This window comes from Capricornis sumatraensis, chromosome 8 (genome assembly GCF_032405125.1).
Source record: "Capricornis sumatraensis isolate serow.1 chromosome 8, serow.2, whole genome shotgun sequence".
NCBI classification, from domain to species: domain Eukaryota; kingdom Metazoa; phylum Chordata; class Mammalia; order Artiodactyla; family Bovidae; genus Capricornis; species Capricornis sumatraensis.
The window spans coordinates 5,835,618-5,862,948 of record NC_091076.1 but is presented as its reverse complement, the minus strand read 5'-3'; the positions used below and the strand labels follow the sequence as shown (position 1 = coordinate 5,862,948).

At 50.8% G+C, this 27,331-nt stretch overlaps 1 protein-coding gene across 4 annotated transcripts; it reads left to right on the top strand.

Moving 5' to 3' along the window:
• Positions 1-717: 717 nt before the first annotated feature.
• Positions 718-8,432, top strand: SSH3 (slingshot protein phosphatase 3). 4 transcript variants are annotated; one of them, XM_068977925.1, is made up of 14 exons: positions 718-850; positions 1,372-1,409; positions 1,927-2,158; positions 3,107-3,225; positions 3,307-3,378; positions 3,716-3,781; positions 3,867-4,055; positions 4,137-4,230; positions 4,478-4,606; positions 4,686-4,732; positions 5,523-5,669; positions 5,884-6,084; positions 6,175-6,466; positions 7,538-8,432. In XM_068977925.1, the coding sequence occupies exons 1-14, from the start codon at positions 785-787 to the stop codon at positions 7,808-7,810; spliced, it is 1,965 nt and encodes a 654-aa protein (XP_068834026.1). In that variant the 5' UTR covers positions 718-784; the 3' UTR covers positions 7,811-8,432. The 4 variants fall into 4 exon arrangements, with proteins under 4 accessions (XP_068834026.1, XP_068834025.1, XP_068834028.1 ...); XM_068977924.1 differs by having other exon boundaries at positions 1,369-1,409; XM_068977927.1 differs by having other exon boundaries at positions 1,369-1,409; positions 7,491-7,763.
• Positions 8,433-27,331: the final 18,899 nt, after the last annotated feature.

The window sequence follows — 27,331 nt, the reverse complement described above, 5'->3', positions numbered from 1 at the left end:
ATTTGGAAAGGGCAGAGGCTGGTTCTCCAGGTGGCTCGGAGGTGGTGCCCAGGCCTGGGTTCCTGCCCCTACCTACCCTGGCAGGTTTGACTCCAGTGACATTAGACAAGTCACCTCCCTCCACCGCGGCCCTGAACCTGCTCAGCCCCGCCCAGCCTACCTCCAAGGTGGCCCCGAGGACCCCTTGTGAGCCTGTGGGTTCGTTCTAAATCCAGCCTGACATCCCCTGAAGCCGCGTGGAAGTGCCAAGACCAACCAGCAAAAAGAAATAAGTCCGGGGTGCCTCCACTTAAGACCCACCGTGTCTGGTCCTCTCCAAGACCTGGGTCCTCACCTCTGCCTCCCTGGGCTCCAACTCTACGGGGTAACAGGATGGTTGAGGCCCAGAGCACAGCTCAGGTGACCCAGCCGGGCGGAGCCGAGGACTGGGGCTGGGGCGCCTCCTGGGAGGAGGGACCGAATCCTGGAGCGCTGCGTAGGCTGCCTTTTCCCGCCGCTGGGGCCCGGAGCCTCACCTGCGCCCCGCCCCGGCCCCGCCCCCAACGTGCTTTGAGGGGCGGGGGCGAGGCGGAGACGCGGAGGGAGGGGCGGTGGCCACTGAGTGCCGGCTCCGCAGGCCGGGCTGGACGGGTGTCTGGCCCTTTAAGGTCCGCCCCGAGGAGGTGCCAGGCCCTGGTGGCGCCGGACTCTCCTTCCTGGTCCTGAGGGGCAGGGACCGTCTGTCCGCGGGGCGACGAGGGAGGGCGCCGCGCCGTACCGGCCCAGGGGCCCCCGGCCTGGCCCTATGGCCCTGGTCACAGTAAGCCGCTCGCCCCCGGCCAGCGGCCACTCCACGCCTGTGGGGCCCACGGTGAGTCTGGCTTGGCTGTGGTCCTGCCCACGCAGTTGGCTGCCAGTTGGGCCTGGAGGAGTGCTTGCTGCCCACGGGCAGCCTCCCCTCAAGCCTAGGGGTGTGCGGAGGGGGCCTTCACGTCTCAGGCTGGAGCGGCTTGGGGGAGATCTTGAGGCAACCGGGAACTCGGACCAAGGCAAGATCCGGAGCCCCGAGCGCCTGCGGAGGCCCTACGCTGCTCTGGGCCCAGACCTGGGCCAAACCCTCAGGCATCTCCAGCAGCGCTCCCCCTCCCTTACCTCTGGCTGCCGGCCTGGACCTGGGCCCGGCTCCGCCAGTGTCTCCACGTGGAAAGTGGACTGGAACAGAAAAGGATCTGACACCCTTTCTGGTTCCTTTCCCCACTGCGTGGGCGGGGCCGGGGGGGTGGTGACGAGGGAGGGGGGCGGATCCCTGCACCCCCAACCCCAGCACCCTGAACCTGGGGAGGAGTCCTTTCCCACCACTTCACTCTGCCCCGGGGGCTGCCTTCTCAGCAGGACCAGGTGTCCCAGCGCAGAAGCCGGCTCCAGCGAAGGTGAGCGCCTCTCCCTACACACACACCTCCATCCAGCCACCAGGCTTGGCCACTGCCCTCTGGGAGGACTTGCAGCCAAAGCCAACTACTTAGTATGTGGGGACAGAGTTGCTAGTGGGCACAGCTGGCTGCCTTTGCTTCCATCTTCCCCCAGTCAGTTGAAGCTCCTTCATCCACTATCCTGGCCCTGGTTCTGGCCAATGGCAGGGCCTGAGGACTCCTGGGGCCTCACCAAGTTCACAGTTATTTATTGAGTTAGGCAGATGGGAAGGGAAAGTTGGCTCGAGGCTTGAGAGCCGCCAAGGCAGTTGTTCCCAAAGCACTGAGGTGGCATCACCTGGCAACTGGGTAGGGATGCATCTTCTCAGGCCTCCTCTCCAGGCCCACTGACTCTTTGGGGATGGGGGCCAACACCTGATTTAACAAATCCTCCAGGTGGTTCTGGGGGGTTGACTCCCCTGTCCTGAGGGGTGGGATGGGCCATCACGGTATCACTTTTCCCCTGCTCCCCTTCCAGGCAGAGCTTTGCAGTACTCCGAGGGGCTGTCCTAGGACTGCAGGATGGAGGGGATGATGGAGATGCCTCCAGGCCCAGCCCAGAGCCAGCGGAGGAGCCCCCCGGGGAAGGGCAGCCCCACGGGGACCAGATAGACAATGGGGATGGGCCCGCGAGTCCCGGCAAGCAGGAGCAGAGTCAACACGTGCACCTCATGGTGGAGCTGCTGAGGCCACAGGATGACATCCGCCTGGTGAGGCCCTGTCCAGAGCCCTCTGGTCCCCTGAAAGAGAAGAGAGCCACTCCTCAGGTGGGAGGGGAGAGTGGAGCAGAGCCCGTGTGTGTTTGGAGAGCAGTGATGTGAGGGCAGGGGGCACCCTGGGGAGCGTAGAGGTTACCCAAACCACCACGACTCTGCTGTTTCAGCTAGAGTTGTTTGAACAGGCCGAGGTGGTGTCTTCAGGTCTCTGGAGAGAGCTGGGAAAGGATGGGGAGGTTTGTCCCACCTGAGCCTATAGGGCAAAATTAGGACCAAGAGCGGGAAATTACCCAGAGGCGGGTTTCTGTTCAGCCAGCACAAGACCTTCCTGACCGTGTGAGGTGCCCACAAAGGGACTGGTGCTCAGGGGGCCCTGCTGAGCGCCCACCGGGGCTGGTGTCCCGGAAGGGCCCCCGTGAGGATGGGACACAGGCGGCAAAGTGAGAACCAATTCCTGGATGCCTGTGGAATATCTCACTGTCTACAGCAAGATGGGAAAAACAAGACACAGTCAGTCTTGTAAGGCAGAATTAATTCCACGGAAGCACCACCCTTTATTGTGAGATTGGGTCCCTAATATTTCTTTGGTAACAAACATTTCTCGAGTCAAATTATGGTAATGGCAACTGGAAATGTGGTTTTTAAACTTCCTTCTTAGCAGGAAAAAAAACAGGGGTGATGTCATGCCCACGCTCCCCTTTTGTCCCCCATATATATCCCCTTTGAGAAAACTCTTTTTAAACATTTTAATGGACCAAGAAATCCTAAAGCTGGGAACCACTAGACTGTAACCACTGATCTGGTGTCTGGGGAGGGAGAGGTGGATGCAGGGGGAGCAGGTGGAGATCTGTTCCTGACCCGGATATGTGTCGGGTGGGGGTGGGGAGAACAGGGCCCCTGGGCCACTGTGACCCCAGGCTTCTTCCTTCCCATCTTCCCCAGGCAGCCCAGCTGGAGGCGGCTCGGGCCCCCCGGCTCCGCTACCTGCTGGTGGTTTCCACCAGAGAAAGCCTGAGCCAGGATGAGACGGTCCTTCTGGGCGTGGACTTCCCTGACAGCAGGTGGGAGCAGGGGGAGGAGGAACAGGAGGGCCTGGTGGGGAGGCGCTGGTGCTGATGGGCCTCGCCCTCTGTCCCCGCCAGCTCCCCAAGCTGCACCCTTGGCCTGGTCCTGCCTCTCTGGAGTGACACCCAGGTGTACCTAGATGGAGACGGGTAAGAGGTAGCACCTGGAGGAAAGGGACAGGAGAGAGAGGGGCCAGAGGGTGAAATAACCAAGTGTGATGTCTGCCCGGGGGGTTGGTACTTGGGAGCGCCTGCAGAACTCCAGGCTGGGCCTACTCTCGGCTCCACCTGAGATCTACCATGTGAGCCTGGGCGAGTCACCTAACTTCTCTGGGCCTCAGCTGCCCCACGTCTGCAAACAGGGCTTATTTTGAAGCTCAGATGATGTGTATATATTCTGAGGACCAGCCTGGTGAGGTGGCTAGTGGGTAGCCCTCTCAGAGGCGCTGTTCTAGAGCCAGGTCCCACCCCACCGGGTCTCCCACAGGGGCTTCAGTGTGACATCCGGGGGCCAGAGTAGGATCTTCAAGCCTGTCTCCATTCAGACCATGTGGTAAGGGATGTGGCTCCACCGTGGCCGCAGGGTCTGGGGAGGGCCTCTGGGAGGACGGTGTGACCCAGCCTCCCCTCTGTCCCAGGGCCACGCTCCAGGTGTTGCACCAGGCATGTGAGGCGGCTCTCAGCAGTGGTCTTGTGCCAGGGGGCAGTGCCCTTGCCTGGGCCAGCCACTACCAGGACAGACTGAGCTCTGACCAGAGCTGCCTCAACGAGTGGATGGCCATGGCCGACCTGGAGTCTCTGCGGCCTCCCTGTGTGGAGCCCAGCCGGTCAGTCCGGGGAGGGGGCTTGTGGGGAGGTGCCGTGGCAGAGAGGGGAAGGGGCCCTGCACTGACAGGCTTGGGTCCCAGGCCCTCAGAGCAGGAGCAGATGGAGCAGGCGATCCGGGCCGAGCTGTGGGAGGTGCTGGACACCAGTGACCTGGACAACGTCACTTCCAAAGAGGTGGGCCGGGTGTGGGGATGAGGTGGGAGCTGGGCCCTGGGTGGGGGCCCTCCGGCTGGGTGCCAGAGTGGTCCCCTCGTCGGGCCTTCCCTTTAGCGCTCCTCCTGTCTAAGCTGTTCCCACACGCTTGGCCTCAGCTTCTCTGCTGTGATGGGACGCAGTACTGACTTCAGAGGCCCCAGAGGGGAGGGTGGGGCGAAGGAACCGTGCAAGGCGCCCCAGCCTCGCCTCACCCGCCTGCCTGCAGATCCGCCAGGCCCTGGAGCTGCGTCTGGGATGCCCTCTCCAGCAGTACCGCGACTTCATCGACAACCAGATGCTGCTGCTCATGGCCCAGCAAGACCGGGCGTCCCGCATCTTCCCCCACCTCTACCTGGTGAGCTGCAGGCTGGGGGTGGGAGGTGGGGACAGCCAGAGCCAGCAGAGACCGAATGACGCGCTCTCCCCGTTCCCAGGGCTCAGAGTGGAACGCAGCCAACCTGGAGGAGCTGCAGAGAAATAGGTAGGGTTTCGAGCCCTCTCAGGACTGCCCACCCTCCCTCTTCCCCAAGGGGAGACCTGGCCAGAAACTCCCAGAACCCTCTGGGCAGCTAACTCTGCTTCCAGCTCCGCCCTGGGGCTGTTCCCCTCCTATGGGCTCAGGCTGGGACAAGGGAATAGCTACCTTGCTGGTCTGCTGGCAGCTCCCTGGTCCCCTCTACCCTCTCCCCAGCTGTAAAGCAGAAAAGCCCCTCTCTGGCTGACCACGTCTCTTGGAGAAGGAAGGGCCCCTCTCCGGCTGCCTGCTCCCGACATTTCAGTCCTTTGTCCACCATGGGCTTTTGGGAAACCTATGACAAGGGTCATAGGTTTTAGCTCTTGCACATCCCGCCAGGCTCAGCTGAGCTCAAAAGCCCTTCTCTGGGGACTTCCCTGGAGGTTCAGTGTTAAGCCTCTGCACTTCCAGTGCAGGGGGTGTGGGTTTGAGCCCTGGTCAGGGAACTAAGATCCCACATGCTGCACAGTACAGCCCCATTCCACTCCCCCCAACCCCCGCCACAAAAGCCCTCTCTAACTGACTTCTGATGATAAGATAAGGACTTGTAGCCTGCAGCTACCTGGAAGCGAGGTGGGGAGGGGAGGACAGTACTCAAGCCCAGTGGGGTAAACCGATTTGCTCAAGGTCACAGTCACCTCCTCTTCCCACTGCAACTGTACCACCCCCAGCCCTGACCCTGACCCTCAGCACCGAGAACACTAAGCGCCCAGGGCGTGCTGGCTCCAGGTCAGCCTGGCTCGTGCCTGGGCTGCAGGGTGAGCCACATCTTGAACATGGCCCGTGAGATCGACAACTTCTACCCCGAGCGCTTTACCTACCACAACGTGCGCCTCTGGGATGAGGAGTCGGCTCAGCTGCTGCCCCACTGGAAGGAGACCCACCGCTTCGTGGAGGCCGCCAGGTGGGGCCATGCCACCCCGCCGCCCGCCCCACCTCAGCCGCCTGCCCTCTGCGGCCCGTGCCCGCCGCCAGCCACCCTGCCCTCCGCTTTGCTGGCCCTCAGGGCCCTCACCTCCTTCCCCTCTGCTCTGGGAGGCTAGCCCGCGAGCTGCCCCGCCCCCACACAGCACAGCGACGGGTGGGGAAGGGGAAGCTGACCTCGTGTGGCTCTACAGGGCGCAGGGCACCCGTGTGCTCGTCCACTGCAAGATGGGCGTCAGCCGCTCAGCTGCCACAGTGATCGCCTACGCCATGAAGCAGTACGGCTGGAGCCTGGAGCAGGCTCTGCGCCACGTGCAGGAGCTCCGGCCCATCGCCCGCCCCAACCCTGGCTTCCTGCGCCAGCTGCAGACCTACCAGGGCATCCTGACTGCTAGGTATGCAGTGGGGGGACAGGGAAGGGGGCGTGCGGTGGCTGCTGGGGGTGGCCGCTGGGTCAGGAAGCTGACTCAGGGCCCCCCTCACAGCCGGCAGAGCCACATCTGGGAGCAGAAAGTGGGTGGGGCCTCCCCAGAGGAGCCCCTGGCCCCTGAGGAGCCCCTGGCCCCCGAGGTGTCTACACCATTCCCACCTCTTCAGCCACAACCGGGGGGCAGTGGGGAGCTGAGTGTCATGGGGTCAGAGGACAGCCAGGCAGCCCCGAGAGAAGCGCCAGGGTCACGGCCCCGTATCAACCTCCGTGGGGTCATGAGGTCCATCAGCCTCCTGGAGCCACCCTCCGAGCTGGACAGCCCCTCCGGTGATGCTGACCTGCCAGAGGTGAGGCTGTGGCCATGGGAGGAGCCAGGCTGAGGCAGGGTGGGGGCCCGAGGGGAGGAGGGGGCAGATAGCGGGAAGACAAGAGAGTCCAGGACTGAGGCTTGGCTTGGCCCTGACCAGGGGGCTCCTGAGCATGCGGGCCATGCCCTGGTCTGCTCCTTTTCATCTGCTCAGAGCAGTGGAGGAGACACAGGGAGGACAGGTGACCCCATTCTCCACGGGAGCGGGAGCACAGCCTTGGGACAGGGCCATCGGGCCGGCTCCATGGCCGAACAGCCCTAGGCTGGTGGCTGCAGGCTGCTCTCAGCCCGAAGAAGGGACTTGCTTCCTGAGGCTCAAGGCTGCCCAGACTTGGGGGAGCATCCTCCCCAGGCCAGGAGCTGCGCAACCAACTGCTGAACCCAGATGGGTGTGGACGACCTCAGCACCCGTTCCCAAAGCAGAGGGGCAGCCAGTCGAAGGGTGGGCGTACAGAGTGGTCACAGCAGTCACACAACCAAAGTTGTGGCTGGATAGCTGATCGCTCTCCCTCTGCTGAGAGCTGCAGGGCACAAGTCTAAGACCAGAAGCTGGCCCCTGCCTTGCGAAGTCACCCCCTCCCCCCGCCATGTGACTTGCGGCCAAGGTGGCTAACCCAGAGGAAAGAAAGAAAGACGGCTCGTCTCACAGAGGACGGGGACATTTGGGAGAGGCTTCCTGGAGGAGGCGGCGCTGGGTGTGGAAGGCTGGGGGGACAGATGGTTGATGGGGGGTGTCAGCGTTTCTAAAGGCAGGGTGTCCTCACCCAGCACCCAGCTCAGGGCCTGGCATGGAAGATGTGTCCCTTGTGGCATACAGGACGGACTGTACAAAGCAGTGGGGGCAAGAGGAGGAGAGGCGGGCTAAAAAGGGCTTCTGGGGGCCACATAGGGGCAGGTGAGGAGCAGGGGCAGGAGGCCTGGGATGCCTAGGGAAATCTGACCTGTGAGTAGCTCAGTGTTTCTGAATTCACTCAACAGACATTCTGCATCTACCCTTTTCACAGCCCTGCCCTGGAAAGACCTCCCTGACTCTACAGTCTCACTCTTCCAGGTTTTCTCTTCAAAAGAATCTTCAGATGAGGACCCTCCCCAGCCCTTCCCTCAGCCCTCAAGCACCAAGGGAGGCCGGCAGGTCCGCAGGGGGCCTTGGCCTGCCCTGAAGTCCCGCCAGTCTGTGGTGGCCCTCAACAGCGCCGCCCTGGTGGCCAGCCGGACCCGGGCCTTCCAGGAGCAGGGGGAGCCCAGCTGTGTGTCCACACCCAGGCACCAGAAGATTGTGAGGCAGGCCAGCGTGGACAGCAGTGGGGAGGAGGGCGAGGCGTGAGCCCCAAAGTGTGCCCCTGCCCCCTTAGACACAAGCAGAGGCGCCTGCCGGGGCGAGCGCCCCCCAGTCCTGTCAATCTGCTCACAGTCCTCTTAGGAGGAGGCCGCAGGCTCCTGTCACTACAGCCTCAGCGCCTACAGCCTTAAGTCTCCGACCCATGTCCACCTCTCCAAGGGCTCAAGATTTTCTCCATATTTGGGGATATGGTAGAGACTGAAGGTGCCTTTGCGGGCAACAGTACCCTAGCTTCATTCGCAACTGCTGCCTGAAACACACACTTGAAGCCACAGATGTAAAAAACAGTTTCCCAGTGCAGAAAGGCTCAGGCTCCCTCCCTCTCGCACTCCCGTCTGCCTCATCCCCCCAGCCCCGCCATTTCATTCCTGAGGCCCTCCAGAGAACCAGTGGGCCCCCCTGCCCCAAAGGCCGGGAGTAGACTCAGTCCTTGGTGCCCAGACCCCCCCGATGGGGCTGGCAGTCGGCCGGCCTCATGCGCCCTGTAAGCAGCCTGAGCCTGCTGCGGCCCCGGCGCCTCACCAGCACTGCACTGGAGCCCCGGGCACCAGGCCAGAGAGAGTCTTCTCTGTGCTTCACAGCCTCTGGCCCGTTTTTCATAGTCTTAATAGTGTCTCGCTTTGTACTCAGAAATAAAAAACATTTTCATACCATTTTCAATTTGATGATAAACCTGTCAGTCCACTCTTTCTCTGGTTACACGAGGAGTCTGGCCTCGCATTACCCCTTCCAGTCTCCTCACAGTTCCCAGGTATCTCGTGACAGGCCCATGTGGGCAGTGGTGTGTTTGGGGTGGGGCGGGTGGGAGGAAGAATGGGGAAGAGAAGAGAGGAGGCCGGAGCTATCTCCCTCATCTCCCAGGGCAGGGCCTGGGTAAATGCTGGCTCCACGCACCCCCTCAGGCAGGTCAGCAGGGGAACAAGTCTACACTGGGCAGGAGATGCTGACGCTGTTGGGGCAGCGGAAGGGAGTTACCTACGAGGAAATGGAAGCTGCCAGTGCCTATCTGGACAGGACCGAGCCTGTCCCAGAAACTAAGGCTCCTTTTGGACACTTGCTGCTAGTTCCTGAGCACCCTTTGGGTCCCAAGAATCTTCCTGCTACAGTGCAAGAGAGCCTCATTTTCCAAGCCAGCCCACCACTGCCAGGGAAGGAGCCGCGATGGCCCTTTCCTCTGCCAAGGGGTTCTTTCTGTTCAGTGGCAGTGTTCAAGAAAGAGTAGGCAGGCCCACCGCTGGCACTCCTCTCCCAGCTTCCCAAGATGATGCAACACGGTGCCCTATAACTCTAGTCTGCTTGGGGGCGGGGAGTGGGCGGGTGCAACTCCTTCCCTCACAGCAGACCTCACAGATGGGAGCTGGTGGCAAATGTTCTCGTTAATGGAGACTCCATGCTCAGTTCTAGGAGTGACTCTCTCACCCAGGCCCTGGTTGGACCCCCAGCACTGCTGTAACCCTGGTGGACAGAGACTTGGGTTCTAGCCCTAGCTTTATCACTTGCATGTTACTTCACCTTAAGTCTCTGTTTCTTTCTGTAAAACAAAAGGATTAAACCAGGAAATCCCTAGGTCTCCCCTTCCTGCTTTGATATTTTAACAATACACGTCACCTGTACATTGACAGAATTCAGCCTCAACGTGCCCTCTAGAAGAGGAATCATTTTTCTGTGGGTAGCAGGTTCAGGATCACAAAGTGAGGTTCAGAAAAGCTAGATCTGACTCTTGAGCCACTAGGCTGATCCACCCTACTGAGCTGAGCCGAGAGAGGGTGGCCTGCCGTCTACAGGCAACCATGGTTCCCACCCAGGCTTCCCTTTCAGCAGTCTAAGGCCTAGGCTGGGGGGAAGTGGGGGTGACAACTCCCTGCCCTCTTGAAGTCTGCAGCTGGGAAGGCAAGATCCAATCAGGAACTCAGAGCTGCGGGGCCCACCATAATCTACGGAGGACTCTGAGAAGTAAGAATTCACCACGTGGAGAAACAAAAATTGGAAGGGCAATTATCTGCATCAAAAATGCAGATAAATGATTAAGAACTATATGTATACTGGGAGCTTCCTGGTGGCCAAGTGGTTAGGATTCCAGGCTTTCATTGCTGGGGCCTGGGTTCAATCCCTGGTTGGGGAGCTGAGATGCCTCAAGCCAGGTGGCACCCCCACCACCTGCGCCAAAAAAAAAGCACTATATGTATAGATAAAGATCACACAAATTGCTAAAGGGGCAAAAAATACAGTATCTTAAAAAAAGATATAAAATGAAAATAGTGTCTCCATCTCATCTTGCCCTCCAATCCTCCACAGGCAACCACTGTTACAAGCTTGAATCCCTCCAAAAACATTCCATGCCTAAGTCATCAAATATATTTGTATATTCTTTTTAAAATATAAATTAAATCATTATTAACATCCTGCATTTTGACAATTTTTTTCATATCACAGAGTTGCACATCAATGCAGTAAGCTCTAATTTTAAAAATAACCACACATCTCCTCTTTAATGGTATCCATCATTATTTAAATGGTCATCTATCAATGGTGATTTGTTGTTTTGTTTCCATTTCAAGTAATGCTTAATTACCCTTGTATATACTTTCTTGGGCACACATGACCACTAATTTCACAGTAAGTATTTCTAGAATCGCTGAAGCAGAGGCTATCTGCATTTGTTTTAATTGTTTCCATTTATAAAATTTTATTTTTCTTTTTAAAAATTTTTATTTATTTTTGGCTGCTCCGCCTGGCATGTGGGATCCTAATTTACCGAGCAAGGATGGAACCCACGCCCCCTGCACTGGAAGCGCAGAGTCCGAAGCGCAGAGTCCTAACCGCTGGACTGCTAGGGAAGTCCCACTACGTGCATTTTTAATTCTAAAAAGCACTACCTAATTTCCTTACCAGAAATTGCACTAATTTACAGAGAATGGGAATGCCTGTTATCTGCACAGCAATCATCTTATATAAACCTTGCAACACTCTCAGAGGAGAAACGGGAGCCATTACAATTATCAACGATTTTAGAAATAAGGAAACCGAAGTAGCTCAGGTAGCTCCTGGGCCAGCTCCCACCTCCACAGCGTTCTTCCTCCGGCGGGCGCGGCTCGGCCCGGCCTGAGACGAGTCACCAGGCAGGGCATCCCCTCCTCAGGGCAAGTTTTCAATTGGATAAAACGAAACGCTCCGAAGACCGCGAGCCCACCTCTTCACCTCTTCACCCAAGAGAAACTACCTTTCGACCTCCACGGCCTCTCCTACGCCGGCAGCACCCAGAAAGGGCCCAGGCCGGCCGGGGAACCTGGCGGCTCAGAACGGACTGCGACGCTGGGGCGCCATCTTGCGTCTGTTCTTCTGGCCGCCGGGTGACAGTCTGGAAACCACACTTCCCAGTGTGCCTAGCGCCTTCGCGCAGGCGCAAAGGTCTGCCCCCGTTTCCATAGGAACTTCACCCTCCCGGGTCCCGGTGGCTAGACTCTGAAAGTCAGTAGTCGGTCTCTCTCTGATGCCCCGACGCCAGGACCGGGTCTATAGACTGTTGAGGAGCAAAGTAACAGCCCGAGGAAAGGAGACCGGGTGGCCATGCCTCCGGGCTGGGGCCAGCGCTTTCCAATTCTCCTCAGCGTCCAGGCGTCCTGGGGCCTCGGCGTTCTGAGGCGAAGGAGCCTGGGTTGGCGAGACCAAGTCGAGCACTGGTCTGCGCGGCCCTGCTGGTCCCACTCAGCACTTTGACATCCCCTGCCAAGAGCCTGCGCGCCGCCGACAGGTATTCCCGGGGCGCGGGCAGGTGAGTTGATGATTGGCGCCCCAGGTGAAGGTGCCGGTAGCATCCGGCAGGATAACTGACGCACCGGGAGTTGGATCCCGCTCTGCCTGTGATGGATCAGGGACCTGCGCTCAGGTCCCCCTCTGTAAAATGGAGCTTCGACTGGTACTCTTGTGCACATTGCCATTCCGTTGCAAAGCAGTTCCTGGCTCTGTGAGACCCAAGGAACATGTCCCTTTCTCTCTCTGGGCCCGTTTCCTCTCTCTAAAGTAAGGAGAATGAAGCAGATGATCCCTAAGGTCTCGTCTAGCAAGTATGCGGTCATTGTCCCTCATTGCAGACCAAATGCAAAAAGGAAAAAAAAAAAAAAGGAACCTGTATGGTGTGGCCAAGAAGAGCCAGAGACACTTGGGTATGTGACTTTGGGCAAAGTGGCTACATCTCTTGAGGCTCAGTTTCCTGATTTGCAAAACTAGGGGTAATGATAGAACCATCTCAGATTTTTGATGGTTAAATGGAAGTGAGTTTTTAGCCTACCTGTAATAATTGCTGTACCCCATCCCAGCCATCAGTTCTGATATTTTCAAAAATATTCCTTAGCTATTGTGAAAACCTAATTTTGGGAGTCACTTCCTCCCAGGCTGATCCAGATGGGAAAACCTAGGCCTTCTTAGTCAAAGCTGGATGTTATCTCAGGGCCGGTGTATTTCTTCCCTTCAGCCTCAGTACAGCACAGGATTAGGAAGCAATCTTGAGGCCCAGTGATGGACACTCCTTTGGCTCTTGGGGCTTTTGTGTCATTCTTGGCTCTTCTTTTTCAATGGCCCACTCTTCCCCAGAGATATTTCTCTTCCAGCTCTGACCCATCTGGGAGTGGGAAACTACGTACCACACCAACAGATTGTTGAGACCAACAGCTGCTGCAAAGGAATGAGGCTGGCTCAGCAGCACCATCTTCAGGCTGGCCTCTAGGCCCTGCCCTTCCACAGGCCCGCCTAGGGCTGAACTTGTGCCAGGAGCTGATGCTGCGCTGATGCTGAAGTGGACCACTCAGAACAGCTGTCCAGTGACCTGGGGAGTGGAGAACTTCTTTAGGATCTGAGATAGAGCTGTTACTTGAGGAAGGCAGAACAGAGAAGATTGAAGGGAGAATGGCTTGAGGACAGGGCAAACCCTTCCAAGTCTTATTTAGAGGTCCCCTGGGATCTTCTGTTGCTCACAGAGGATGTGGTCATCCTCTGAACAAGGAAGCTGGGGAGAGGTTAAGTGGGTACAACCTAGGAAAGGATGGACCACAGCTGACACTCCGTTTTCTCACTAGATGTGAGGTGGTGCAGGACGTCTGGGGGCCGCAAATGCTCCTTTTCCTGGAGATGTGACTCAAAGTGAGCTGTCACACCATCTTCCTGGTAACGTGTGCGCCCACCCTGGGATCCTGCATGTCCCCTCCTTCCTGCTTCTGCCATTTGCTGTACTGCACTGGCTGCAGCTAAGTGCCTCCTGGGTGTGTTAGGATTCCTGTGTAGTGAAGTGCTCCAGGAAGCCTTAATTACTCCAGACCTGGTGCAGCTCAGGGCCGGCCAACGTCAACCTACTGCAGGGTCATGGTGATCTATTGCAATTTACAACAGCTGAAAAGTCTTAGGACTTTCACTTTCCCATCTGAGGGATATTGAGTTTTTAGGTTTAGGTCCGGAGAAGGCAATGGCACCCCACTCCAGTATTCTTGCCTGGAAAATCCCATGGATGGAGGAGCCTGGTGGGCTGCCATCTCTGGGGTCACACAGAGTCAGACAGGACTGAAGCAACTTAGCAGCAGCAGGTTTAGGTCACAGAGCCAGCGGTAGCACCGAGACCAGGGCTCTTTCTACAGCCTTGGCTGTCTCTGAAGGCGTGCCATCTGCCTCTTGATAAGGCCACAGTCCGAGGCTAACCTGCAGTTAAACCAGAGCTCTCCTTCCTCCCATTTCAGCCAGAATTCCCAATCCATCTTCCCCAGTTTTCCAGCCCAGCTTCTCTGTCATTGAGCATATTTGACCAGAGCCTCTCACTCTCACATCCTTGCAAGTTGCTGACTTGTTTCCATGGCAGCAGGTCGTACCAGTGCTGGCAATTCCTCTCCTTTCTCTGCCAGGCTTGCTGATTCCCAAGCAGTGGCCTTGGAGGGTTAGGACATTTTAGGGAATTCTGTATCTGGGCTTGAAGACCAAGAATATGAAAGCTGTCTTCCCAATGGGTAGGGAGGCATGTTGGTAACATCTGCCCAGTGGGCTTCCCTGGTCTGGGCAGTGATGTCACCCCCCACCCCACTGGCACCCCTCAGTGAGCCTTGGAGGTAAAGTTGGGGAGGCAAGAGTGGCAGGGATGGGGCATACAGAGCAAACCCTGGCTAAAGCAAGGCCCCACATGCTGGCCTAACTCAGGCCAGACATAATTGTGGAGGTTGGGAAACAGTTTGGGTGAAGAAGGCTGCCCTGGAAGCTGGCATGGGGAAAAAGAGCTGATTGTATGCACCCTACATTATTGATCTTCACACAGCCTGAGACAGCGTGAAGCTGGGCCTGTCTTCACGCCACCTGTCTCCACAGGCCGCACTCTGCTGTGCAGCTCATCTCTTGGTTTGGAGAACTGGCTCTGAGACCTCTGACTTTCTCCATGGCTTCCACTCTCACTGGTGGCTCAGCTCAATGCCTTGTCCAGTTCTGGGCACAGTCTGATTGTCTCTGTGTCCCAAATGTTCCTGCACTAGACTGAACTCTGCCTCATGAGAATGTCCGTTCTCCTGCCGACCCCAGGCTTTTATTTCCTAAACAGAAATGGGAAGTTGGGGAAACTGGGAGGCTGAGTGCCATGGGGATAGAGTAAATGGTTTTGAGGCAACAAATAGAATTATTTGAGGGTCAGTGGGATGACTGATCTGATCAGCAGAGATCCCCCCAAACCCCAGTACTGCTAGGTGCCCTGTGAGGCAGGTGTGGCTGGCTGGAGCAAGGCCTACAGGCTCTCCCTGCAGCCAGATATGCTTCTGGTGGTCCCTGATGCCCCACCCACCATCCTGCTGCAGCCTCCCCCTCACCTCAGCCCTACTATGGTCTCTCTTCCCTCTCCTCCCTCCACCCCTGGCCCACTCATGCCTGAGCTGCTTAGGAGGGCTGAGCTTGGCCTGCCTGCTGGAGGACAGGTGCTCTCAGGCAGATACTTGATTCCTCTCCTCTTACAAAGGAAAAAGGACTCCGAAAAGAAAGGAAGTTAGAGCAAGCGGACAGAACTACCTGAGGAGAACTCTGGGTACCAGTCAGTTCTAAGGGCCTGCTGGACTCGGGGATGGGTTGTGGGGCCAGGTGAGGCTGGTCTAATGGAGAACTCTGTTTCAAGTTGGACCGCTTGACAGCCTGGGGGTCTGTGAAGGATTCATTTGACAGAAAGACAGGCATAAAACTAAACCCTATTCCTTTTTCTTATAATTCTTCTCTTCAAGCCTTGAGCTTCAAACTTTTCTCTCCTATCGACTTTCCCACCTCCTCTATTTACACCCAGGTGTAAATCTCAGGGTGATAACCCTTACTTTTCACATTTAATCAGTTATCAAATTCTGTGGGTCCTCCACAAAACAGTTGCCTTTTATTCCCACTTCCTCTACCTAACCCAAGCTCCTGCTCCCACTCCTAGACTACTGTAATAGCCTCCTAACTGTGATGCCCTTTGGTCTGTCCAGTGTCCTGACTAGATTAATCTTTCAGGAGAATTACATCACTTCACATGTTACTCCCATGTTTATTGCCTTCTGTGGTGCTGCTGTTGCTTGCCAAGTACAGTACACACTCTCTGTTCTTTTGTTCAAGGCTTTTCCCAGTTTGGCACACAGCCTACCTACCTTTCTGACTTGTCTCCCAGAACGCCCTAGTATGCACCTTTGACTCAAATCAAACTAGATTACTCACTGTTTCTTGAAAACAACTTTTCCTCCTGTTAACCTTTGTTCCTGCTGTTCTTTCTGTCTAGAAGTGTCCTCTGTCACGTTCATTTATTCATTTTAAAATATTTATTAAGGGCCTTCCCTGGTGGTCCAGTGGCTAAGACTGCGCTCCCAATGCAGAGGGCTTGGGTTTGATCCCTAGTCAGGGAACTAGATCCCACATGCCACAACCAAGACCAGTGCAGCCACATAAATAAGAGTTTATATATATATTGAACACCTTTTTATTTATTTTTCAGATTTAGTTGAAAGTAGTAGTACAATGAACACATATCTAAATTCACCAGTTGTTAATCTTCTGCCACATTTCTTTCTTTTTTTTTCCCCCTAGATTCACTAAAAATAAGTTTCAGGCATTAAGAGACTTCACCCCTAAATATTTTGGCCCATATCTCCTAAAAATAGGATATTTTCTCACATAACCACAATATCCTTTTTAAAAATTGTGGTAAAATATACATAACATGAAATTTACGATTTTAACCATTTTAAGTATATAATTGTGGCATTAAGTTTCTTCACAATGCTGTGCAACCATCATCATTATCCACTTCCTGAACTTTTCCATCATCCTGAAAGGAAACTGTACCCAGTAAATATTCCATTCTCCCCTGGCAACCTCTATCCTACTTTATGTCTCTATGAATTTGTCTGTTCTCAGTAAGTGGAACCATGTAAGTGGAACCATGCAGTATTTGTCCTTTTGTGTCTGGCTTATTTCACTTAGCATAATGTCTTCGAGGTTCACCCATGAAGCATTATCAGAATTTCATTCCTAAGCAATATTCTATTGTCTGTATATATCACATTCTGTTTAGCTACTCATCTGTTGAGGGACAGCTGGCTTGTTCCACTTTTTGGCTGCTGTGAAAAATGCTGCTATGAACACAGGTGTACAAGCATCTGTTCGAGTCCCTGCTTTCAGTTCTTTCAGGTATATATCTAGAAGTGGAATTCCTGGGTCATATGGTTAAGTCTATGTTCAACTTTATGAGGATCTTTGGAACTGTTTACCATAGCGACCAAGAAATTTCACCATGCAGTATTATTATCTAGGCTAATTAGGCCATAATAGCTTTCTCCAAATATCCCTAAAATCTAGTTCTCCTGCCTTCTTATTTTTCATGACGTTGATATTTCTGAAGGATCTAAGCTAGTTTTCTGGTAAAATACCTCTTGACTTAAATTTTCTTTGAATGTTTCTTCACAACTAAATTCGAGTTAAACCGTTTTGCAAGAATACCACATGAGGGACATGTTCTCTCTGTTGCATTGTTTTGGTCATTTAATGTTGGTTTATCTCATTAATGTTGATGCTGAACCAAGACACATTACATACAAAGGTACTATGGAAGGAAGAAAAGACAGAGCGGAGTCAATGAATCACACTTTTAAATTGCTGACAAAGGGAGAATTTCAGTCTAGAGTTCTATATCCATTGAAAATATCCTTTAAAATGAAAGAGAAATAAAAACATTTTCAGAAAAATGAGAGATAAGAAAATTTATTGTCTGCAGACCTGCACTATGAGAAATACTATGAAATTATTCAGGTTGAAAGGAAAAATTTGGAAACTTGGATCTATAGGAAGGAATGAAGAGCCACAGAATTGATAATTCTGGGTAATTATAAAATTTTTTTTCTTCTCTTAATTGCCATAAAAGACAAATAATTGTTTACAACAAAAGCAATATAAGTGTTCAGTTCAGTTCAGTTCAGTTCAGTCGCTCAGTCGTGTCCGACTCTTTGCGACCCCATGAATCGCAGCACGCCAGGCCTCGCTGTCCATCATCAACTCCCAGAGTTCACTCAGACTCACGTCCATCGAGTCAGTGAGGCCATCTTGCCATCTCGCCATCTCATCCTCTGTCGTCCCTTTCTCCTCCTGCTCCCAATCCCTCCCAGCATCAGAGTCTTTCCAGTGAGTCAACTGTTCGCATGAGGTGGCCAAAGTACTAGAGTTTCAGCTTCAGCATCATTCCCTCCAAAGAAATCCCAGGGCTGATCTCCTTGCAGTCCAAGGGACTCTCAAGAGTCTTCTCCAACACCACAGTTCAAAAGCATCAATTCTTTGGCGCTTAGCTTTCTTCACAGTCCAACTCTCACATCCATACATGACCACTGGAAAAACCATAGCCTTGACTAGTTGGACCTTAGTCGGCAAAGTAATGTCTCTGCTTTTCAATATGCTGTCTAGGTTGGTCATAACTTTTCTTCCAAGGAGTAAGCGTCTTTTAATGTCATGGCTGCAGTCACCATCTGCAATGATTTTGGAGCCCCCAAAAATAAAGTCTGACATTGTTTCCACTGTCAGACTTTCCCCATCTATTTCCCATGAAGTGATGGGACCAGATACCATGATCTTCGTTTTCTGAATGTTGAGCTTTAAGCCAACTTTTTCACTCTCCACTTTCACTTTCATCAAGAGGCTTTTTAGTTCCTCTTCGTTTTCTGCCATAAGGGTGGTGTCATCTGCATATCTGAGGTTATTGATATTTCTCCTGGCAATCTTGATTCCAGCTTGTGCTTCTTCCAGCCCAGCGTTTCTCATGATGTACTCTGCATATAAGTTAAATAAGCAGGGTGACAATATACAGGCTTGACGTACTCCTTTTCCTATTTGGAACCAGTCTGTTGTTCCATGTCCAGTTCTAACTGTTGCTTCTTGACCTGCATATAGGTTTCTCAAGAGGCAGGTCAGGTGGTCTAGTATTCCCATCCCTTTCAGAATTTTCCACAGTTTCTTGTGATCCACACAGTCAAAGGATTTGGCATAGTCAATAAAGCAGAAATAGATGTTTTTCTGGAACTCTCTTGCTTTTTCCATGATCCAGCAGATGTTGGCAATTTGATATGCAGTTTATGATATATATAAGAATAAAATATATGATAATAATACAAAGGATGGGAGAATAAATGAAATTAAAGCTTCTTTTATGAAATATGTTCAATTACACTGTGATAAATTAGTGATGCATATTATAATTTCTTGGTAGTGTCTTCTTTTTTTGTCTCTTAAAATTTTTAAAATATTTTGGAGGTGGAATCTTTATAGAGGTATTACGTTAAAATGAGGTCATTAGGGTAGACCCTAATCCAATATGACGGGTTTCCTTATAGGAAGAGGGAATCTGGACACAGACATGCTCAGAGAGAAGACAAGGTGGAGACACGGGGGGACGATGGTTGTCTACAAGCCGAAGACTAGAGCCTGGAACAGATCCTTTCCCACCCACCTCGGAAAGAACCAACCCTGCCAACACCATGATCTCAGACTTCTTGCTTCAGAGCTGTGAGTAAATAAATTTCTATTGTTTGAGGCCCCCAGTCCATGGCACTTTGTTATGACAGCCCTTGCAAACTAACACAGACTTAAACCCAACTGTATTAATAATTCCACTAAATATAAATACTCTGGTGAAAAAAACAGAGCTGGTCAGATTGAAAAACGAAGACCAAGCTATAGTTGAGCCTTGAACAGTGCAGAGGTGAGGGGCACCAACCCACCCAGAAGTGGAAAATTTGAGAATAACTTTACAGTTGGCCCTCCCTATCTGCAGTTCTTCATTCACAGATTCAGCCAACCGCTGACAGTTTAGTACTGTAGTACGTATTTATTGAAAAGAAATCTATGTATAAGTGGGCCCTGCAGTTCAAATATGTGTTGTTCAAGGGTTAACTATATATATCTAAGATATAATTTTAATACACAGATACAGACCATAAAAGATGAAAAAAAGATATACTATGTACGTAAAACCTGGTATGGATACATTAGTATCAGATAAAGTAAATGTCGAGACAAGGAGAATTAGCAGAGAAAAAGGCATTTCATTATCAAAAAAGGGTCAGTTGGACAGGAGGATATAATCCTAAATGTGTGTGCATGCGTGGTCGCTTCAGTCCTGCCTGACTGTCTGCGATCCCATGAACTCTAGCCCGCCAGGCTCCTCTGTCCATGGGGATTCTCCAGGGAAGAATACTGGAGTGGGTTACCTTGCCCCTGCACCAGGGGATCTTCCAGACCCAGGGATCAAACCTGCGTCTCCTGTCTCCCGCATTTGGCAGGCAGAGTCTTCGTCTTCACCACTAGCGCAACCTGAATCCTAAATGCATACATGGAATAGCAGAGCTACAAAAAATGAAACAATAATTGAGAGAACTAAAGGGAAACCAGAGCAAAGGATAACTACAGTCAGAGATTGGAAAAGCCCTCTGCTGATAACTGATAGGCAAGAGAGCAGTGGGATTTAGAAAATCTAAACAGTACAATCAACCAACCTGATATAATTGACATTAAAGAAACTCCACCCCATAAATGCAGAATGCACTTTTTTTTTTCAAGTATATATGGAATATTCACTAAGCTAGATTATATCCTTGGCCATAAAATAAATCTCAATAAATTTCAGAAGATTAAAATCTCATAGAATATGCTCTCTAATCACTGTGGAATTAAGTTAGATATGAATACATAATATGGCTAGAAAATCCATAGATGTTTAGAAATTAAAGACTGTATTTCTTTATAACTAATGAGTCAAGAAAAAAATGAAATTAGAAAATATTTAAAGCTGAATCATAATGAAAGCACAGCATATCAAAATTTGTACAGTGCAGCTGAAGAAGTTCTTAGAGGAAAATATTTAACTTTAAATGCCTGTATCGGAAAAAAAAGAAAGAAAATTTTTAAGTCAGTATTCTACGTTTCTACCTTCAGAAGCCAGAAAAAGTTTGGTGGTTTCTCAAAAAGTTTAACAGAATTACCATATGATCCAGCAGTTCTACTTCTAAAAATATACCCGACATACATTCATATAAAAACTTGTACATAGGTGTTCATAGCCACATTAGTCATTTAGCAGAAAGGTACGAACAACTCAAATGTCCATCAGCTATTGATTGGATAAACAAAATATGATGTATCGGCCCAATGGAATACTATTCAGCCATAAAAATAAATAAAGTAGTTACGTGTTAGAACATGTATGAATCTTGAGTACCTTATGCTAAGTGAAAGAAGTCAGACACAAAAGGCTGCATATTGTGTGAGTCCACTTACATGAAATACTCAGAACAGGCAGGTCCATAGAGATAGCGGACTAGTGGTTGGCGGGGGAGAACTGGGACTGCCTGCTAGTAGAGTAATGAAAGTGTTCTGGAATTAGATGATGGCGATTATTGCACAACGTAGCGAACAGACTAAAAACCATTGACTTGTACACATTTTTTTTTAGTAATGGTTTATTTTCGGCTGTGCTGGGTCTTCACTGCTGTGCGGGCTTCCTCTAGTCGCGGTCAGCGGGCGCTACTCTTCAGCTGCAGTGCGTGGGCTTCTCACTGCAGTGGCTTCTCACTGCAGAGTGCTAGTTCTAGGTGCACAGGCTTCAGTGGTCGCGGTGGGCAGACTGCAGAGCACGGGCTCAATAGTTGCGGCACACAGGCTTAGCTGCTTTGCAGCATGAGGGCTCTTGCTGGACCAGGGATTAAACGTGTGTCTCCCACATTGGCAGGTGGCTTCTTTACCACCGAGCCACCAGGAAGCCCAGATTATACACTTTTATAATGGCAGTTGTATGAATACTATCTCAAAAAAGGAATAAAAGTTTAAAAATGAACAAGTTAAACCCAAAGGAAAGAACAGTGAAGGGCAGAAACTAATGAAATAGGAAATATCCAAAGAACAGAGAAAGTTAGTGCAGCAAAAAAATATTTAATTAATTAAAAAATAATATAAAAAGTAGAACCACTTTGGAAAACAGATGGGCAGCTTCTTATAGAATTGAGCATATATTATGTTACACCTCCCAGCAATTTGACTGCTGACATCTACCTGAGAGAAATGAAAATATGTGCCTATACAAAGACTTGTACCTAAATATTATAACAGCTTGATTCTTAGAGTCCCAAACTAGAAATAACCCAAATGTTCATCAACTGATGAATGGATAACTACATTTTAATATATTTGTACAATGGAACATTACTCAGCAGCAAAGATGAGTGAAGTGCTGGTATACAATAATGTGAGTGGATCTCACAGATACTATATTGAATTGATGTAGCCAGATATGCTGAATGGTGGCATTTATATGAGTTCCAGAAACAACAAAACAAATCTTAGATTATAGGAATCAAATTGTCTAAGATAGGAGAAGAGAGAGACTAGGTGCAAAGGCGAGTGGGGGAATTTTCTGGGCTGATGAAAATGTCCTAGATCTTAATTGGGTTGGATTGGCAGTTACACTGGTGCATAACTGTTATCTTGGTGATGCAGCCAAAATTAAAAAAAAAAAATCTATGTAGTTTTGTTGTAGATAAATGATACTTCAGTAAAGTTAATTTTTAAAAAATGAACATACTGATACCTCCAATCCAACTCCAACACTTCAGGACTCTTCCCCACCTTCCCCCATTCCAATTTTTTCCCCCTCTACATGGCTTGTGGGATCTTCGTTCCCTGACCAGGGATCAAACCCACGCCCCCCCCAGTGGAAGTGCAGAGTCCTAACCACTGTACTGTCGGGGAGGTATCCCTCAATTCCATATTTTATCTCCCTTTTTTCACAGTCAAGTCTCTGGTTCCCGACATCTATATAGTTATTCATTTGTTTCTATTTTTAATACAAAAACAGAAACAGTTTTAGAATTTATATACCAATACCATTTATCAGCAACAAATCTACTAAGTAAGGCTCCAGATTTCTTTTCTGTGTGGTTCTTTTGTTCTTACAAAGTCCATGAATTGTGTTCAAAATTTACAATTCTTATATTCTTTTTCTGTGAGGTTATATTATTAATTTAACATATAGTTGGATTCATTTGCTACCATTTATATTCAACTTTAGGATTTTTGACAATCTCTTTTGATACATTTTTAAATATGCAAAATGTTTATGTGATTCAAGAGCTGAAATTGTATAAGAAAGTATATGTAGAGAAATCTCATTCCCATCCTGTCTCATCCACTCTCTTCTTACCTACCCCAAACAGTAACCATTTTATTTGTTTCTAGTTTACTGTTGCAGTGTTTCTTTTTTCAGATATATATCTCATTTCCCATTCTTTCTTACCCAAAGGTAGTATAGTATGTATTTAACAGTTTGTCCTGGTAATCACTCCATATCAGCTAATGGAAATCTTCCTCATTTTTCAAAATGGGTACACAGTATTCCATCGGGAGGGTTTGTTTAATCCGTGGACCAGAATTTAGGGGGTTTCCAAGATTCTGCTTTCACGAATAATGCCAGCAAATACGCTTTTGCGTATGTTGTTTCATGTTTGTCGAAGTGTCTCTTGAGGGTCAATTCCTAGAAGTGGGGTTGCTGGGTCAAAGGTAAATGCCGTGTCGTCTTGTCAGTGCTCCCAGATTCCCCTCCATGGAGGCTGTGATGTTTTCTGCTCCTGTGTGTTTCCCCCACACAGCCTTGTCAACAGAGTACACTGGCCAAATGTTCCAGCTTTTACCAGTCTTTTTGTTTCTTGTTTATTTGTATATTTTTGGCTGGGCCATGTCTTCATCGCTGTGCAGGCTTTGCTCTGCTCGGGTCAGGTGGGGGCGACTCTTGTTGCGGTGCTCAGGCTTCTCACTGTGGTGGCCTCTCAGGTCATGGGGCACGGGCTCTAGGGTGTGTGGGCTTCAGCAGTGTGGCACGTGAGCTCAGTACTGTGATGCACGGGCTTAGCAGCTCCAAGGCGTGTCGGATCCTCCCAAACCAGAGATGGAACCCGTGTCTCCTGTATTGGCCAGGCGGGCTGATTTACCACTGAGCCAGTAGGGAAGCCCTTTGGCCAGTCTCATTTGGAATGAAGCGGCACACCTTTTGATATATTTAAGAGTAGACGGGAAACTCTTTCAGGCTTGGGACCCAAGCCACATACTCCACATAACTCATCATGTGTGCACTCTTGTGGAACCTGTTCCCATGACAGGTTGCCTCTTGTCCTAGCATAGGACAGTGCCAAGTGCTTGGCAGAGGTCTAGTGAACAAGGAGATGGGCCAGCCAGAAGGAATGAGTCCTGGACCTTCCCACTGCCAAGACCTCACCATGTGGACAGGTAGAAGCCCCTTTTCTCCCTATATTCTCCCAGTGGAATATAGTTAAAAGAGTGTGGCATCATGAGTGCAGAATATGCACAAAACCATTGCAGTACGTGATACAAAACCCTGTATCCTAGTGGGATTGTTGCTATTATTATTATTATTATTATTTGTCCATGCTCAATAGCATGTGGGATCTTAGTTCCCTGAAGTACTTGTTAAATAAATACATCAACATGGATGTGGTGAGACTTTTTTCTTATTGATTGATCAAATAGGTAATAATATAGTTATAAATTCAAGGTTCAAAAGTCTCATTTAATGAAAAATTTCCCTTCATTCCTATTTCCAAGTCACCAAGTTACCTTCCTTTCAAAGACAACTGATGGTATCAAGTTCATGGGTATCCTTTCAGAGATATTATATGCATGAAAGAAGCAAATACACACATTTTAACCCAAACTGTAGCATAGTGTGTGCACTGTTCTGTAAATCCTTTTTTCCCATTTAACTGTTTATTTCAGAGATTATCCTATTCTGTACCAATACATAAAGAGTTTCCTCAAACTTTTTCACAGTACGGTATCCATCATATACTATTACTTACCTTCTGGTTGCCTTATTGATAGGTGTTTAGGCTGTTTATAGTCTTTGCAATAAAATGGAGAAGGCAGTGGCATCCCACTTCAGTACTCTTGCCTGGAAAATCCCATGGATGGAGGAGCCTGGCAGGCTACAGTTCATGGGGTCGCTACGAGTCGGATACCACTGAGCGACTTCACTTTCACTTTTCACTTTCATGCATTGGAGAAGGAAATGGCAACCTACTCCAGTGTTTTTGCCTGGAGAATCCCAGGGACGGGGGAGCCTGGTGGGCTGCCGTCTCTGGGGTCACACAGAGTCGGACACAACTGAAGTGACCTAGCAGCAGCAGCAACATAGTCTTTGCTATTACAAACAGTGCTATAATGTTATTTTATACATACAAGAGTATCTGTAAGATACATTTCTACATATGAACTGAAAGGGATCTGTGTACCGGTAATTGTGATAAACAAGGCCAAATTGGTGTCTTTGGGGTTGTCCCAGTTTACACACCAGCACTGTGGGGGTGAAAAGGATCCTGGGCAGCTGTGCTCTTGAGAGCATGTAGAGACATTGGCTGGATGTTGTCTCCACTCCATGGAGAGGTAGTGGTGGTGATTTAGTCACTAAGTTGTGTCCGACTCTTGTGACCCCATGGACTGTAGCCTGCCAGGCTCCTCTGCCCATGGGACTCTCCAGGCAAGAATACTAGAGTGGGTTGCCATTTCCTTCTCCAGGGGATCTTCCTGACCCAGGAATCCAACCCAGGTCTCCTGTGTTGCAGGCAGATTCTTTACCAACTGAGCTACAAGGGAAGCCCAGAGGACCTCAGATGAATGCTCAGTGGGCTGGCCCAGAGAGGGGAACAGGATCCTGCCTCAGAAGTTGACAGCCTTGATGCCTTCCTTGACAAGAAGGCTCTAGGAAAAGATGGCTTCTGCCGTCGAGGTCACACAACCCCAAGAAGTGACTTAGAAGGAGACCAAATTGCACTGGAGTTCAGGACTAGCCTTCAGAACTGGGACCTAAATGATTCTCACAGGCTGGATAGGACCAGCAGATCAAATAGAAGGTGTGAGTGAAGTGGGAGGGTTCTTTCAGCTCTGAGTGCTTTGTTGTTGATGTTGTTCAGGCGCCCACTCGTGTCTGACTCTTTGCAACCCTGTGGACTGCAGCACACCAGGCCTCCCTGTCCCTCACCATCTCCCAGAGTTTGCCCAAGTTCACGTTCATTGCATCACTGATGCCATCCAGCCATCTCATCCTCTGACCAAAATACTGGAGCTTCAGCTTCAGGATCAGTCCTTCCAGTGAATATTCAGGGTTGCTCTCCCTTAAGATTGACTGGTTACTATGCAGCAGTGCCTGTGCCGATTACTCTGGTGACAAGGATAAAATACTCTCCAGCAGTGGAAATGCTGAAATGTCATAATAAAATATGAGCTTCCCTGGTGGCTCAGATGGTAAAGAATCCACCTGTAATGCAGGAGACCTGGGTTCTATCCCTTGGTCAAGAAGATCCCCTGAAGAAGGAAATGGCAACCCACCCCAGTATTCTTGCCTGGAGAATCCCATGGACAGAGGAGCTTGGCGGGCTATAGTCCATGGGGTCATGAAGAGTAGGACACAACTGAGTGACTAATACTTTCATGGGAGGAAGTGGAACCCTTAATTCTCCTCAGGGAAAGTGCCTGGAGAGAAGAGCATGCAGTCAAGGTGGGGCTCACAGGAGGAGGAGCCAAGGGAGCCTCCTGCTGGGGTGAGAGGCTTCCTCCTCATAGGAGGTCTCTAGGAAATGCCTGTCCCTTCAGAAGAGAAAGGACCAAAGTAGGGCTCAAGAATTACCCGGGACTTGTCCACCATGTGGAAGCCCCTACTCATCCTTGAATGCTGAGCTAAAGGGCCGTTTTTTGGAAGTCTAAGTTCCCAGAGTTCAGTTTACACCCATCTTGCGGCAGTGGCTACAGTTCTTTGGCACATCTCTTCTCTGTCTCCCACTGCAGTAAGCTCTTGGAGCTTAGGGACTAGGGTTCTGATCTGCCACGACCAGCACGAGGCCAGCACAAAGCTGTTTGCTAACTTAGGGCTCAGGTGGAGGGACTGGAGGCCGGCCTACCTGCCGGGGAAACTGGCAGTCGTGTTCCAGATCCCCTAAGTCCTCGAGGTGGTGTCAGCCCCACTCAAGCTGGCACTGGTGTGGCTTCCATCTACTCCTGGACTAATTCAGAAACATCTTCCTTTCCCTGTTTACTCAAGTTTCTCGGTAAATTAGCTCCCTAAGCCCTCACGCTACCAGCAATTTTGTCTGAATTTGAAGGTGGATAAATGCTGCCACACCTGAGTCAATAAAGAATGAATCAGTGTGCCCCTCATTGATGGGTGTGGCATGGTGGTTACTATGACAGCTGAGCTGCCAGTGAGAACTGCAAAACTGGGACAGAAGGAAGCAGGGAATGTGGGGGCCAAATTAGGGTGAGCCATCCTGCTCCATCTCCTCCTAACGAGATCTTCCTTGATATCCCGGCATCATCACACAGGTGCTACCGCGTGTGGAGTTCTCGGGAACCTCCCGGACACGACATGACCTCTCCTGCCACTCTGACACTGTCCCCTCCTCTTTGCTAGTCTTCTTCTACCTTCTAGAGAGACTTTTCCCAAGTGTGATCTTTGGTCCTGTCTCCCTTTCCTCTCTCTGAGAACTCATCCGTGCTCATGGGCTCGAAGGTCGGTTTCAGGCATGCGGTTCCCCTCAGTCCCCTGGATTCCACACACTCTCTGTCCTTGCTTCGGCACTTGACCTCTGGCTTCCCATTGCCTAATAGATGTTTCCATTCGGGCGTCCTGTTGTCATCTCAAACTAAACATGCATGAAATCAAGCCTGTCCTCCCCTCCCAGTTTCCACTTCTTTTCTGCCCACGGCACCAGCATTCTCTCATCCATCCACGCTCAAAACCTGAGTCATGTTTGACCTCTCCTCCCCATCCTTGCCTTCCCAAAGGCAAGTCTTGCCAGCTTCCTTTGTGACTTCTCTTACTTTGTCCTCTGCCTTGTCTGCTCATCTGGGTCTCAGCACCCATGTTTTGAATATTTTAGAGCTTCCTGCTTGGCCCTCCTGCCTGCAGTTTGCCCCCCATCTAGTCTCTCATACCTG